The sequence below is a fragment of the Pipistrellus hanaki genome (genome assembly GCF_964339955.1).
Source record: "Pipistrellus hanaki genome assembly, chromosome: 2".
Taxonomy (NCBI): Eukaryota; Metazoa; Chordata; class Mammalia; order Chiroptera; family Vespertilionidae; genus Pipistrellus; species Pipistrellus hanaki.
In genome coordinates this window covers 161812033-161826398 of record NC_140504.1, presented here as the reverse complement: position 1 = coordinate 161826398, position 14366 = coordinate 161812033, and the positions used below count along the sequence as shown (strand labels likewise).

The following is a 14366-nucleotide window of genomic DNA, read 5'->3' as shown; positions in this document are numbered from 1 at the left end:
AAAAACAAATAATATATATAGAATGAGTGTGGGTGTATACATACACACATTCATTGCCTATTTTCTTTTTAGGACCATAGTTTTTATTAGTAGAAATAATACTTCAATATTTCTATTATGTTTAATGCTTGGGACATTATTTTAATTGGTGTATCAAAATGTCATTCAGCAACGTTTACTGAAATGACCTGGGCATACCAACTTCCCAGCACCCTGGAAAATATTCTTGAGCTAGAGAGCAGAATGTAGAAATAGATCATCAAAGTTCTGAAAATGAGTCCAACTCCTAGTTAACTGAACCACCAAATCCTTCTACTTTGCTGTTTATTAGTAACTTCTAGACAAAACAATTAACATGGAAATGAGACAAATATATATATATATTTTTAAAGTGTAATATTTGTGACATTAAGATATACATTTGAAAAGGTCAAAGTTACCTCAAATGTCTGTCCTTCTAAATCTTTTGCATCACACCAGTTTCCCCATGGGTCTCGGACCCTACGCCTCCTTGTGCGCTGTGATGAGGTTAAAATAAAGCAAAAGGCAACAAAATTAACTTGGAGAAATCACAGCACATTTTAATTAAAAAAAAAAAATGATTTTCCAAAAAGCAATTTCTCCATAAATATATTGTATTCCCCAATTAGCAAGGCCTGACTAAATTTCATTTTATTAATTTATGTTCAATAGTTAGCACTCTGCTCAGAAATAGAAGTGATTATTTTCTGTATTCTATGGGATTTCGTCTTTAATTTTCATTTTCTTTAAACACTTGGGACCTAAAACACTCAAACAAAAAGTATTTTTAAGACTGGCCTGGCAGGTGTGGTCTCAGTTGGTTGAGTGTCATCCCATACACTAAAGAGTAGCCAGTTTGATTCCTGGTCAGGACACACGTCCAGGTTGTAGGTTGGGTTCAATCCCAATCCAGGTACATAAGTACATAAGGGAGGCAACTGATCAATATTTCTCTTTCACATCCATCTCCCGCCCCCCCCCTCAAAAATCAGTAAAAACATTTTAAAAATATATTTTGAAGTCTAAAAAGAATCCCTAAGAAAATTACTTCCTGTTCAATCACTTGTGGTAGAAAACTTGCAAGAACACACAGCAAGTGGGAAAATATTGAAAATTAGAAGCAAAATAATTATATTTCAGCCTTAGAAAGGAAAAGATTGCTTAGTTAATACAAATGGTAAAAAAAAAAAAAAAAAAAAAAAAAAAAAAAAAATTACAATGTTGGATAACTGCATTACTAACATTCAGTTTTGCAAACTCAATGTAAAGCCTTTAAATGAATTAGCTTGCCAGAGGTCACTGTTTGACTAGCAACATCTCCAGCAACTATATTTGAAAACATCCTTTCTTACAGTAAATCTAGGTAGAACTGGTTTCAGCTCAAGTACACTAAGACACCCACTCTTGTATTTATTCCTTTTTATCTCACCTATTACCAATTTAACCTATTTATTGATTCACATGATTCTGTTTTTTAGGACTTGTTGGATTTATTTTTTAAATAAAATTCATGACTTTTAAACTATTGTAAAATTCACTAACCTCAAGAATTAAAAAGTAAAGTCTAAAATATTTTCGATAACTATCCCAAAAGACTGAATCTTAGGGTAAGAATTTTAAACAAACAAAAATAAATTAAAAAGAAAAAAAGAGCTTAACTGTACAGTGTAAATAAAATCTTAGATTTAGAAATCAAATACAGCAGTCTAAGGCCACTTTAGCAAAACATTACACTTCTCTATTAAAGATTGCCAGTGAAATTTGAGGATTTTTGTTTTTGCCTTATAAACCTATGTGAAATTGAATGGAAACAGAAAAGTGAATGGCAAGGTAAAATACAAGAGAAAACATGTTCTTCCACTAAATGGCCACTTGTCAAACAGTTAAGAGTAGACATACCTTACTTAATAGGGTAAAGAGCAATTTGGAGAGATCAGTTAGTGAGAGAGGTGACTGCTTACCATGGATTGCAGACGCTGGGCAAGTTGGTATGCTTCTACTGTATCTTTTCTGTCTCTGATTCGTACTTTATCAACTGGTTGTGGCCTGTTATAGACAGCCTGTTCTATTGGAATTTAGGGAAAACAAAACACTCTATTTTTTCATTTGTTAAAAAGGGAGACACATCTACACTGACTATATATTGTAAGCCAATTTCGAAGTTTTTTTTATATACCAGAGCTTCAATGTTTCTATCCTACTCCACATTTGAGGGAGATATTATCTACTTTCACATACTTTATGTGCCACTTAGTTCTCACATAAAAGTAATGCTATTATAAGGAAATCTCAATAAAATGTGTTATGTAGGAAATGGATAATTTGTTTAATTTTTTTTTATTAAGTCCACTTTGCTAACTTTGGAAGTCTAATCCAGAAAATATGATTGCATTTTTCTTTTAGTGGCTGAGGAAGCTATGTCACCTTAGTTTTCCTGAAAAGCTAGTACTAATATACAGTGCGTTGGGCAAACAAAGACCTCAGGGCAAACTGTAAATTCTATGACTTTTAAACTATTGTAAAATAAAAACCATCTCTGACAGGAAGTTTTCTGGTTAGTTATCTTTTCAAAGACACTACAGAACACTCTTCTCAAACCATGAGTTGCAAGGTTCTAATTACTTTAACACTTTGCAACTATGGTATTATCTTTCTTCAAAAAGTATATGTCATGTTAATAAAGGGGTAGAATACATTTAAAAATTTACTTGACAAGGAATTGCATTTTTAAATTATTTGTACTACCTAGACTGCATATATTTTCTTTAAAAATTATACCACCAATTTTCACTGTAGGTTGAAGGGAAATATAGTTTAATCACCGGAAATCTGTTTTACAGAAAAATCCCAATACAATTATTCAAAAATGCTATAGAATCTCTCTAAATCCACCTGAATTCTAACCATCAAAGAAATTAATGGGTGCCATAAGATAAAAATGTCAAGTAAAACATGTTGGGTTTTTATGTTTACCACATCCAAAATTGATTGCTCCTATCAATTCGAGGTATGTATGAATCCGTCCAATACAATTAACATCCCCACAGTTCTTCAGGCCAGGGCGTACTGAGGTCTTATTTAAGTATTTCGGTTTGCATATCTCCCTAATTAAGAGATGGAAGTACAATTATTTTGGATAAATAAAAACATGAAAAAGGATTTCTGGGAAAACTTTTAATATTTGAAATATGTTAAAAATTCACCCCTTCACAATATGTAAATGTGTAGTAAATATAATACAAATACATAATACCCAAATGTACTTTTTTCTGAAATAAAATGATATAATAACTTACTAGTGTGATTTTTATAAGTATCACTTCTTTCCCAATATTAAATTAAATAAAATAGATGCCAGTTATCCCAGGACTTTTAAGCTAGAAGCTTATTTACCTATAGATCCAAATTTAAGTCTGAATCCTTGACTAAAAAGGACACTTCGATAATATATTGAAGTATATGGTATTTTAGGCTTTTTGAATTTTTTAGTATATCACTAGGTTCATCTATTTTTACTTTGTAGAGCAGTATCTTTTCATTATAAACTACCTTATAAATACTTAAAAATTTTATGTCTTTAATCATTATGCCAATAAAGTGCTTACTCTCAGTGGAAAACAGACATTATAGGGGATCCTAAAGAAATCAAGAAATGCCCAAAAATTATGAAAGAAATGAAAAGTTTGTATAATAAAACATATATTTACAGAACATGTATAATGTACCATGATAGATAGTACAATATAAAGTGTAAGAGTAATAGAAAACTTAATACTAGAAGCAAATAATTACTAAGTTCTTATGCCAGATGCTGTACCTTAATCCTCATCAACAACTCTACAAGATATAGATTTTATTATTCTCATTTTAGAGATGAGAAACAAAAAGGTCAGAGAAATTAAAGCACTTACTTTAAGTGACAAGATGCAAACAGACATTACAAACCAAGTATTCAGATAAATCATATAACAGGTATTTCTTACTCAACCTTTATTTTATCTTACAAATATTTATTTTATTTTGTATCCTCTGAATCAGGCATTGTTCTGGGCACTAAGGATACAGAAATGAATAATATCAACTTCCGAACCTTACTTTAACACTTCCTGACAACACTTTACCTAGCTTCATGAACTACTTTAATGGGGAGACAGCCAAATAAATTAATGAATAATATCTATTGTACTGTCAGGTGGCAATGAGTGCTAGGAAGAAAAAAGGATACAGTGAGATAAATAGGCATAGACTATTTTAGACGGGATATTTGGGGAAGGCCTCTCTAAGCAAACCATAATTGAAATAATAAATTCTATAAAACTTCAGAGATGGTAAAAAGTAATTTGTGATATGGGAGGGTTTCAAAGTTCCATTGAAAAGTTGAGATTTCAAATGTTTTACAAGAAAACAAACTGCACAAAAGTCAAGAAAGCAGAAATGAGCATGGTATAACAGGCTACCAAAAAAACTGGAGTCTAAAAACTGAATTGATGTCATTAAAAATTATCCAAATCACAGGCTTTAAGCCAGGGGTCCTCAAACTTTTTAAAATGGGGGCCAGATCACGGTCCCTCAGAGAGCTGGAGGGCCGGACTATATGAACTACTAATTCCTACTGTAACACCTCGGCTGTTCTCACTGCCCAAAAAACCTGGCGGGCCGGATCAGACTCCTCTGCGGGCCGCATGTGGCCCGCGGGCCGTAGTTTGAAGACCCCTGCTTTAAGCAGAACTTAGTAATCTAGTACAGTGCTGAACAAATGATAAAGCCTCTCAAAACATCTATTCATGATATAATGATGAATCATTCATTCAATCTTTTCTTCCTAACAAATGAAGAGACTTCTGTATTCCAAGCATTGTTCTAAACATTAGGGATTTAACAATGAACAAATAGATTATTTTTAAAAATCTGTCCTAGTGTGGAGCCTATCACTGGGAGGGGGGTAAAAGAGGAGGGGAGAGACAATAAATAAAAATATAATATTTTCAGTGGTAATAAATTCTATGAAGATAAATTAAAAACAGGGTAAGAGAATGAGAGGAAGGAGATATGTATGTGAGCTATTTTAGATAGGGTGGTTAGAGAAGGCCTTTAATTTCCCTTGGGCAGACCTAAATGAGATAAGGAAGCAAGATTCAGCAAGATCTAGAGGGAAAAGCATCCAAAGCAGAATGAAAAGTCTCTAGGTCAAGGCCCTGAGGCGGGAGTGTGAAAATAATGAGTCGAGACTACAGATCCTGGATATCATCTTCACTTATAGTAACCTGCAACAAGTTCCTTTTACTCTCTGAAACTCATTGTTCTCATCTGTAAAAGGAGGACAGGTTGTCAAGAGGATTGGAGATGATTTAAATACAATGCATGGCATTGGTAGGCATTCAATAATGGCATTGGTTACTATTTTTATTAAATTCCCCTAAGCAGAGAGTTGACTGCATGTGCTTTTATGAGAAGGATCTTTTAGCTACAAACAAATCAAGCAGGCCTCTTTTTATTTTTAAAACATTAATTTTTCCATTTTTTTTAAATACCACATCCAGTCCCTAACCATTCTCTCTTCTATTTCTGGAGAGAACATCTGATTTCCTATTCAAAACATTTGTTATTGCTTTCTCCTACTGAAACAGCAACACTTTTAACTAGCTTCATGAACTAAGGCAAATGACATTAGGAAACTACTGCTATATAATTTATACTGTCTCTATAAATTATTCTGCCTCTTAGAATCCAAAATTCAAAGTGACAAATAAAATTTGATTAAAGTAACAGTAAATATTCACTGATGATTCATAAAGACATTTTTTGAGTTATTTTAAAGTCATTCAATTTTGGCCATTCATCCTCTTATTTCCAAAATGAAAATTACAATAGATATCAATTTATCTTTTTTAATAGTGTGAATTAGGCAATATGGAATCATGGAAAGAGTGTTTTAGAGTGTCAGGACTTGCACAGAAGTCTATCCAAGACTGGCTGTAAACCTCTCCTAACCTCAAAATTGTTTTATCAAATACTAGTATTGAAAATACCAGCTGCCTATTTTATAGGATTGTTGTTAAGGAATCAGATGACACAGAAAAGCTTTCTATAAACTGTAAAACATTATGCTAATGTCAGTTGTTCTTTATACATATTCCTTACTTTGTTTCCACCCTTACCCAAACTTTTATTTTTAACAATCTCAACTGGCTGCAAGAATAAGATCAAAAATCTTTCTTAAGAATATAGTTATCCTTAAAAGCCAAATCACTCAATATTGTACAGCAAAATGGTTACTGATTTAATAACCTGTTTTCCTTTGGTAATCTTCCTAGATTGTAGCAGAAGCCCTCTATAAAGACGGCCCTATACAATCCTGAAACAACAATTATGAATGTTTAATGATGTCTCAAGCTATTATGAAAAATTCAAATTACATTCAGAGCATTTAGGCTAATAAAGTAGGAAGTTTTTTGGTTTGTTCCCCAACCCCCACTAAATAATTTAAGTAAAAAGTACTGACATTTTTTAGGGTAAACTGCATATATCAAAAATTCCTGTTTCCTGATGAAGCTGGATGAAGCAATGAACTATCTGCCACAGGTTCAAAGTTCAAAGCACTTAAGGCAGCTATTTAGAATGACATTATCCTGCCATGGAAGTTTTCTTTATATTTCAAAGTACAGGATAAACTAGGAAAGGTGTTCCCGTATGTCATCCCCTTTTCCAGAACGGTAGTGCTTTCTATATCTCCCTAACAATGCCCTAAGAAAGTACTTCTTAAGGCAATCATCTACCCCTTTTTCCAGATCCAAACATTCTAATGAACAGAGATGGATTAAGATAGCTACAGATAACAATGTTTACCAAAGCTTTCCCCAAAAAGTTCACAAGAAACTTTAAGTCTTGCCTATTGAAATATATTAAGTTCAAGTTCTCTGGATCATTAGCATTATAAAATACTAACTTCTGCATAAGCCTAATTAAAATACTATAGGATATCATAAGTCTTAAAACAGTATCTATAATTCTTCCTTACCACTGATCCAAAATGTAATTCCTAATTTTTAAATAGCGTTCTGGTGTTTTAGCTTGGCGCCCCTCAAAAAACTCAGGAATTGCTTGTTTTTCTTCTTCTTGTATAATATTTCTATCTATTTCTACTTCTTGCTCCGGTGGTTTAAGCTCTTCTTCCTCCTGGTGCTCTTCCTCCATTTGACAAGAATGAAAAAGCATTTCATGATCACTCAAATCTTTCTGAACTTCACAAGGCTCCGGAGAAGGCAACAGCCTGGTATCATCTACTATTACATTTCCATTATGCTTATCACAGTTTTTCATCAGTTTATTACATTTCTGATCATTTAATTCTACTGACTTTTCATCACTGGTGCTCTCTTTTTCAGTCCAAAATTTAATTCTTGAGCTTGAAAGCGTTTCCATCTCAATGTGCTTTGGATTCTGAAGATATTCCTTGGAAGATTTAGAAATGGGATCTTCCTGGCTGTCAGAGGTAATACGTTCTCCTTGGTAGGTTTCATTACTTTTACTATTAGGGATATCTAATAAAATATCACTGCTAGGATTCTCCTGAGGTGCCTGAGAAGTCAATTCATCTGCCTCATCTGTGATGTCTACTTCTTCATCGTCAGATAACTTTTCAATTTTTACAGCATTCAAGTTGGGATCAGCACGTCCCCTTAAACTTGAAGGGGTCCAAGACTTTGTGCTTTCATCTTCACTTTTAATCTGAAAATCACTGCTGTTCTTCTGATTTGATGCTTCCTTCTCTGGACCATCTAATTTTACCTTATTAAAAATCAAGATAAAACCCCAATAATATTACAATTTGAAAACTTAATAACTGGCACAAAAATCAGGATAAATACAATGTTATTAAACTGAGCACATCGCTGGTGTATTGTACCTTTATTGTTCTTTTCTTTAAAGTGTTTATTATATTTTAACCTGTTAACCAGAGATTTCCCTTTTTAATTATGCAACGTACAACGGGCGCATACTCTTTCACTAGGACGTGTCAGTATGTCATGCCCAGTGGACGTAATTTTATATTATTATAATTTTTATTTATAGTTAATTAAAATAAATGAAATATATATTTTTTCGTTTATTTATATATAAAGCACAAAGGAAAATACAAAATTACAAACAAATAGAAAGAATACCAACAAAAAAATGGAAACATCGAATTAAAAAATTATAAATTTTACAAACAATTATAAAGATTACAAAAAATATATACCGTCCCTCTCAGGGCGCAACATATATTTCAAGAACGTATTCATATGTCCTACCCATTCCCGATAGTGTTTACGTTTGACGTATTTATAGATCCTGCTCGGTTAACAGGTTAAGTGAGCAATTAATATCTTCTTCTATTTAACTGTATGAAGTTAAGTAGAATAATATAATACCTATTCAATAGGAACAATCATAACACTGAAGATATACTTAGAGATTTTGAAGATAAATATCTATAAAGTACCTGTTGCTCCTGTTGTTAGGAGATATTTCCACTATATAAACTTTGAACATTAGTATTTTAATACTTGAATTAAAACCTACTTTTCTTACTAATTTTATTTAAAATATTATCAATTAATATAGTTATATTCTGCTTACCTTATTTTTAAAGTACTGTCTGGCATAGCTCTTCACTTGTAAAATAGTTCGGCTTCCAATTAGCTTTGCAATTTTGGTCCACCTTCGGCCAAATTTAGCCTATGTTATCAAAATGAAAAAGAAATTGCTTCTGTTGAACTGACTTATTAATATTCTAAGCAAATGCCACACTAAAAAAAGCAAATTAAAAGAAAAACCCATCTTCATTTATTTTCTAAAGCACACAATGAAGCTTCATTTATAGCTAAGACTTAAAATCAAGGCCCACATTCTTCTTTTAGAATCTGGACTTAATGACAACTGACCAAAATAGTTTAGAAATTAGTTTTCTTTTCATAGCTATCTAAATAAAGATACATTACTTTTATGTATTCCTAACTGTTATGTATTCATATTGCACATTATGATGCTCCAAATCTTAAGATAACTTAAAAAGTATCTGAAATGGAGGCAGGTTGCATCTGTCATTTATATAATCAACTGAGTATGTTCTGACACTAATTTAAAAATACCCTCATGCCAAGATTTTATCTGTTACAATATCCATTATACTCTACACAGACATCAGGGTGAATTGACAAGAATCATAAATGAAGAGAGCTGCAACCAAAGCCTCCCTATACCCCTTTATTGTCGAAGATTGTCCACTTGCTAACATTAAGCCGTGGTGAGAAAAACTAAGAACTCCAGGGAGTTCTGGCGTGTTCTGAAGTACAGAAAGGAATAAATGTAATTTTAAAGCTAAATGGATTTTTAGGTATCAAGACTCATTTGATACATACATAAACTTCCTTTATAATATCTCTAACCCAAAATATTCTCTACTTCCCAAAGTAACTCAACAATTATAATTTTTTAGAATTCTTAAAGCTATGAAAAACAAACCAACAACAAAAAAAGTCCAGCCGTAACACAGGGGAGTTGACCTCAGGGCAGGCTTCAGGCCAGGCAGTCATGACTTATGGTAGCAAGTCATCTTCAAAGATCCAACCCAAATGATAAACCTTAATTTATACATTTATTTGTGGTATTCATGAGAAAATATGATATGTGGATAATTTCTTAAAACTGAAAGTATTTCAGGGTAAATTACTAGTGAGTATATATTAATTATCTATATTGCTCTTAACTAATGCATAGCAAAAATAAATTTACTGCAGAATTCATTATCTTATTATGGAATAAAGTCAAGCAGGTAATCTGGCAGCATGGAGCACTTTGGAGATAGGACAGATCTGGTTAAGTGTGACCAGTAGGGACTGTAAGGGCTTGGGCACTATGAAGCTTACAGAGGGGACACTAACAACAGGAGCAAAGAAAACATTCATTAATTTTAAAATAGAGCAAAGGGAGGGCTCTATGCCCAAGAAAAAGAAGGAAAAAAATCTTCCTTCATCGTTCAGTACCACATAATCCCCTTCTCTCAAACCTGAGAAATTTCAGTCCATAAGCAAACTACATCAAAAGGTTAAAATATAACCAATAGTTCCATTTATTTTTGTGGAAAACCGTTCTAAGTTTAAAATATCTGTTTATGGTATCTACATCCTATATAATAAAAGCCTAATATGCTAAGTGTCCAGTCGTCCAGTTGGCCATTCAACAAATCAAAGTATAATATGCTAATATGCTAAGGCTACTCAAATGCTCACTATGACATGCACTGAACACCAGGGGGCAAGTACTCAGACCAGTAGGTTAGCTTGTTGCTGGGGTCTGGACGATCAAATGAGGAGGGCCAGACATGCCCTGGATCCCTCCCGCAGTCCCTCTCCAGCTGGCCCACCTCTCACTTCCCTCCTCAGCCTCAATAGTACACTGATGGGGTCCCTCGCCTGGCCTTTGCCCTCTCACAATCTGGTAACCCTCCAGAGATGTGGGAGAGCCAGTTTCAGAGGAATGACCAGTCACTATGACATACACTGACCACTAGGGGGCAGATGCTCAACACAGGAGCTGACTCCTGGTGATCAGTGCATTCCCATAAGGGGAGTGCCACTTAGCCAGAAGCTGAGCTCACAGCTGGTGAGCATATTGATGGTGGTGGGAGTCTCTCCAGTCTCTGCAGCAGTGCTAAGGATGTATGACTAATGGCTGGGAAGAAGGCCTAAGCTATCAGTTGAACATCCCCCGAGGGTTCCTGAACCGTGAGAGGGCGCAGGTGGGCTGAGGAACCCCTTCAAATGCACAAATTTCATGCACTGGGCCTCTAGTATATAAATAAATACACATTTGTTTATACAGGGATAAATATCTCTGGAAGGATCCACAAAAAAAATTAAAATGATTACCTCATGCATAGAGAACTGAAGGCTGAGACAAGAGTTAAAACTTTACACCTTATAAACTTTAGGCACCTTTGAATTTTGAACCATGCAGATGTAGCTCCTATAACTACTACCAATGTCAACAATAATAACCTAAAAATTCACAACCCACTTGCTCTGATGTGTGTGTTTGTGTGTGTGTGTGTGTGTGTGTGTGTGTGTGTGGTCTTCAGTAAGGGACAATTTAAATAAATGGCTAGTTAGTTAAGAGTCAGATTATGTAAATGATAATCATGCAACAGACTAAAATACAAAAATATAAAATATAACAGGACAGGATAAAAATCTCAAGAAGAGATAAAACACTCAATAGATTAGGTATTTATATAAAAACATCATAGAATATATGACCGTCATAGTAACGACTATAAAAATACAAGCACATTTTATTTCCCATCTGTAGAAACATTATCAATAATACTTCAATTAGCATTTCTGAGTCCTACATAATTATATAAATATCCTATAAATTTAATGTAAATATATAACTTCAAAATTTATTTAGTATAACACTGGGTAATGTGTACCTTAAAGGAAATGATATAATCTATTTTCCATAGCTAAAAAACTTTTCTGAATATTTTATTAAAAATGTCTTCATATTAAGAAGTATTTTCAGAATTAGAAATTGGCATACATATTTTTCCATTATATAATTTGTAGACATTTATATAGGTCTCAGTGAAACTTTCACACACAAAAAAACACACCATGTTTTGTCTTTTATTACATCTGCTAAAATATTTAGATTATACGCACAATGACAACTATCTGAATAAAAAATAACTCAACCCAACACAGACAGTTCCATATGCACAGATAACTAAATAATTCTCCCTTTTAAACCAGGTAGTTTAAAGAAATAGTTCAACTTGGGGGTTTTACTAGTATAAAAATAGGATAAAAACTATTCAAAAATTAATCCAAATCTATTTTAATATTTTATTAACTTAAGTGAGTTAAATTCTCTAGTACTATACTACATACATCATCACTATATCTATAGAAAAACTACATATATAATCACTGTGATTAAAAAGAAATTTCTGGTCTCTAAAAATAATTTAACCTTATAATTCTATCAATATTTACTTCTAGAATTATTTTACTATAAGTCAAAAATTGCTCTATTTACCAGCCCTTGTTCAAACAGCTCTTTTTCTTCTATCGTCCACTTTACTGAGAAACTGGCTGGTTTTGTAGGAGATTGTACCCTGAGGAGGGAAAAAGGAATTGCAAAAAAAAAAAATCTGAAATGGAACATTCTGTATTTATGCAGCTCAAGATTATAGATAGCCATAAAATAAATTCAATATTCTGAGTCTAAGAACTTAAAAAAAGTAAAAGAAGAAGAAGGCTGCAGCCTCTACATGAGGAGGCAGATTTACCCTGTCTCCTATAATTCTCTAGCTCAGTAAGTTAGGAGCCCCAAAAGACATAATCCTTGGGTCTGAGTGAAGATAACACTAAAAGACATCAAAGGGAGTCAGTGTGAAAACAAACAAATAGGGTTCTTTATGCTGGACATAAAACAGCAGACATTAAAATATTTCCAAATCCTGAAAGGCATGTAAAAGTTTAAACTGACTCTAGAAATATTATCTCTGATTCTTCCATGTAAATCCATGTAAATAACAAGCCAGAAAAGTAATAAAAAAAACAAACAAACTATGGCATCATGTTTATTGCGTTTGAAATTGCAGTCTCTTAAAAAAATTAAAAGTGATGAGGCTCACTAATTTAATTCAAGTACACCATTAATCTTTTCATTAACTTCATTTTTTATTTTTGTTTATTCAGCAAAATGAAAAAGCCAAAGTCTGTTTGGTGCTCAAACTTTTGGCAACTGCAAATCTGTAAGCCTTATCCTTTAAGGGAGCATAAACATGCAAGTTTATAAACACTAAATAAAATAGTTAATAGTTTCTTTAATTTTTTAAAAGCTACAAATTCAAATTAAATTTTTGAAGTGATTAAAAGTTAACAGACAGTGTCAATTCCCAATATTAAATAGCAGATTTTAAAAGTTTACCCACAAATCCCTAAGAAACCTATCTTTTCTATAATCTGATGAAACCAAAAGAGAAATTTCAAAAAATAGCAGCATAAAATTACCTTGGGGCATTCCAATGTATACAAGAAATTTTTATCTTATATTTTTGTATAACTCAAGATCAAGAAAGCTTTTCCACAAGCCAACCATAATTTTTATTTAATTTTCCCATAACTTTTAACTAATACAAAAGGTTTTAAAGTTTTAAACATAAGTACATACATGATTTTTGCTGTTTTCTGCAGACTGCACCACCACATGAAAAAAGAAAATAGGGAAGTGTGTGAAGTTTGTAAAAGTACTGATCATATTTTTAAAAGTATGATAATTAATTTTTACCTCTTCATGTATTTTTTATCATCTTCCTTTTGATCAAGCCAGAATTTTTCTGGAAGTGATTTTTTAGATAAATAATACCTGTGTAATTATTAAGGAAACTTTAAAAATAATAAAATCATAACTTTTACATGACTCATATAAAGTACGCATTCATATTATACTAGTGACCCAGTGCATGAAATTTGTGCACATTAAAAGGGAATTAAGAGGAAAGTCTATCTAATAAAGAAGGAATATGCTAATTGACCATTATGCCCTCACAAAGATGGTGGTGCCCACATCCAGTAAGGAGAGAATATACTAATTGACTGCCATGCCGTCAAACATGGCAGCACCCAGTCCCCTCAGCCCCACTGGGGCAGCAGGCAGGTCCGGTCACTCCATGCACCTGCCTCCAGTTTCCCAGTCCCCTCAACCCCTCAGCCTCCCAGGGCTGGCCCAAGCCACAGGTAAGCCTTGGATGGCCCCCCCAGGGTTGCCCGAGGCACAGGTAACCAAGGCTGGGCTGAGGCTTACTCTGCTGGCAATGGCAGCAGCAAAGGTGTGATTGCGGGGGGGGGGGGGGGGGGGGGGGGAGATATAGGGGGGGTAGTCGCCTTCCCCTGATTGCTGGGTCACCTCCCACCACTGAGAGCTCCCTGACTGTGAGAGGGGACATACCAGGCTAAGGAAGCCCTACTCCAGTGTATGAATTTTCATGCACTGGGCCTCTAGTGTTTTAATATTGCTATTTGCCCTTTCTCTATAAGTGTCAGAGATGAAAGAAAATTAATAAAATGTGTATGAAAATCTTTCTCTTGTCAGAGTCTGGGGTGCACCGCCCCCACCCACCCATGTGCACCTAGAAATTATGCAAGACCCAAACCGGGCCAGCCCCACCCCCATCGGGCTATATCCAAACCCAGCTGGCCCCACCTCTGTCAAGCCCCACCAGGTGGCGCACTTTGAGGTCCCCTGGCCCAGGCCAGGGGGTGCAGCCTGAGGTCCCCCGTCAAGCCCTGGTG

The 14366-nt window shown here is 34.0% G+C and overlaps 1 protein-coding gene across 4 annotated transcripts in view; it reads right to left on the bottom strand.

Annotated features, from left to right (window-relative positions):
- MYSM1 (Myb like, SWIRM and MPN domains 1) overlaps positions 1-14366 on the bottom strand; it is a 49644-nt gene that overhangs the window by 21493 nt on the left and 13785 nt on the right. For 3 of the 4 annotated variants that reach the window (XM_084872961.1, XM_084872958.1, XM_084872959.1), the window contains exons 4-11: positions 13363-13440; positions 13246-13269; positions 12106-12184; positions 8644-8742; positions 7040-7809; positions 2995-3125; positions 1983-2086; positions 441-518 (exon numbers count right to left, since the gene is read on the bottom strand). In XM_084872961.1, the coding sequence (XP_084729087.1) occupies positions 441-518; positions 1983-2086; positions 2995-3125; positions 7040-7809; positions 8644-8742; positions 12106-12184; positions 13246-13269; positions 13363-13440 (1363 nt within the window). The remainder of the gene's footprint in view (positions 1-440; positions 519-1982; positions 2087-2994; positions 3126-7039; positions 7810-8643; positions 8743-12105; positions 12185-13245; positions 13270-13362; positions 13441-14366) is intronic. The other variant, XM_084872960.1, reaches the window with a different exon arrangement.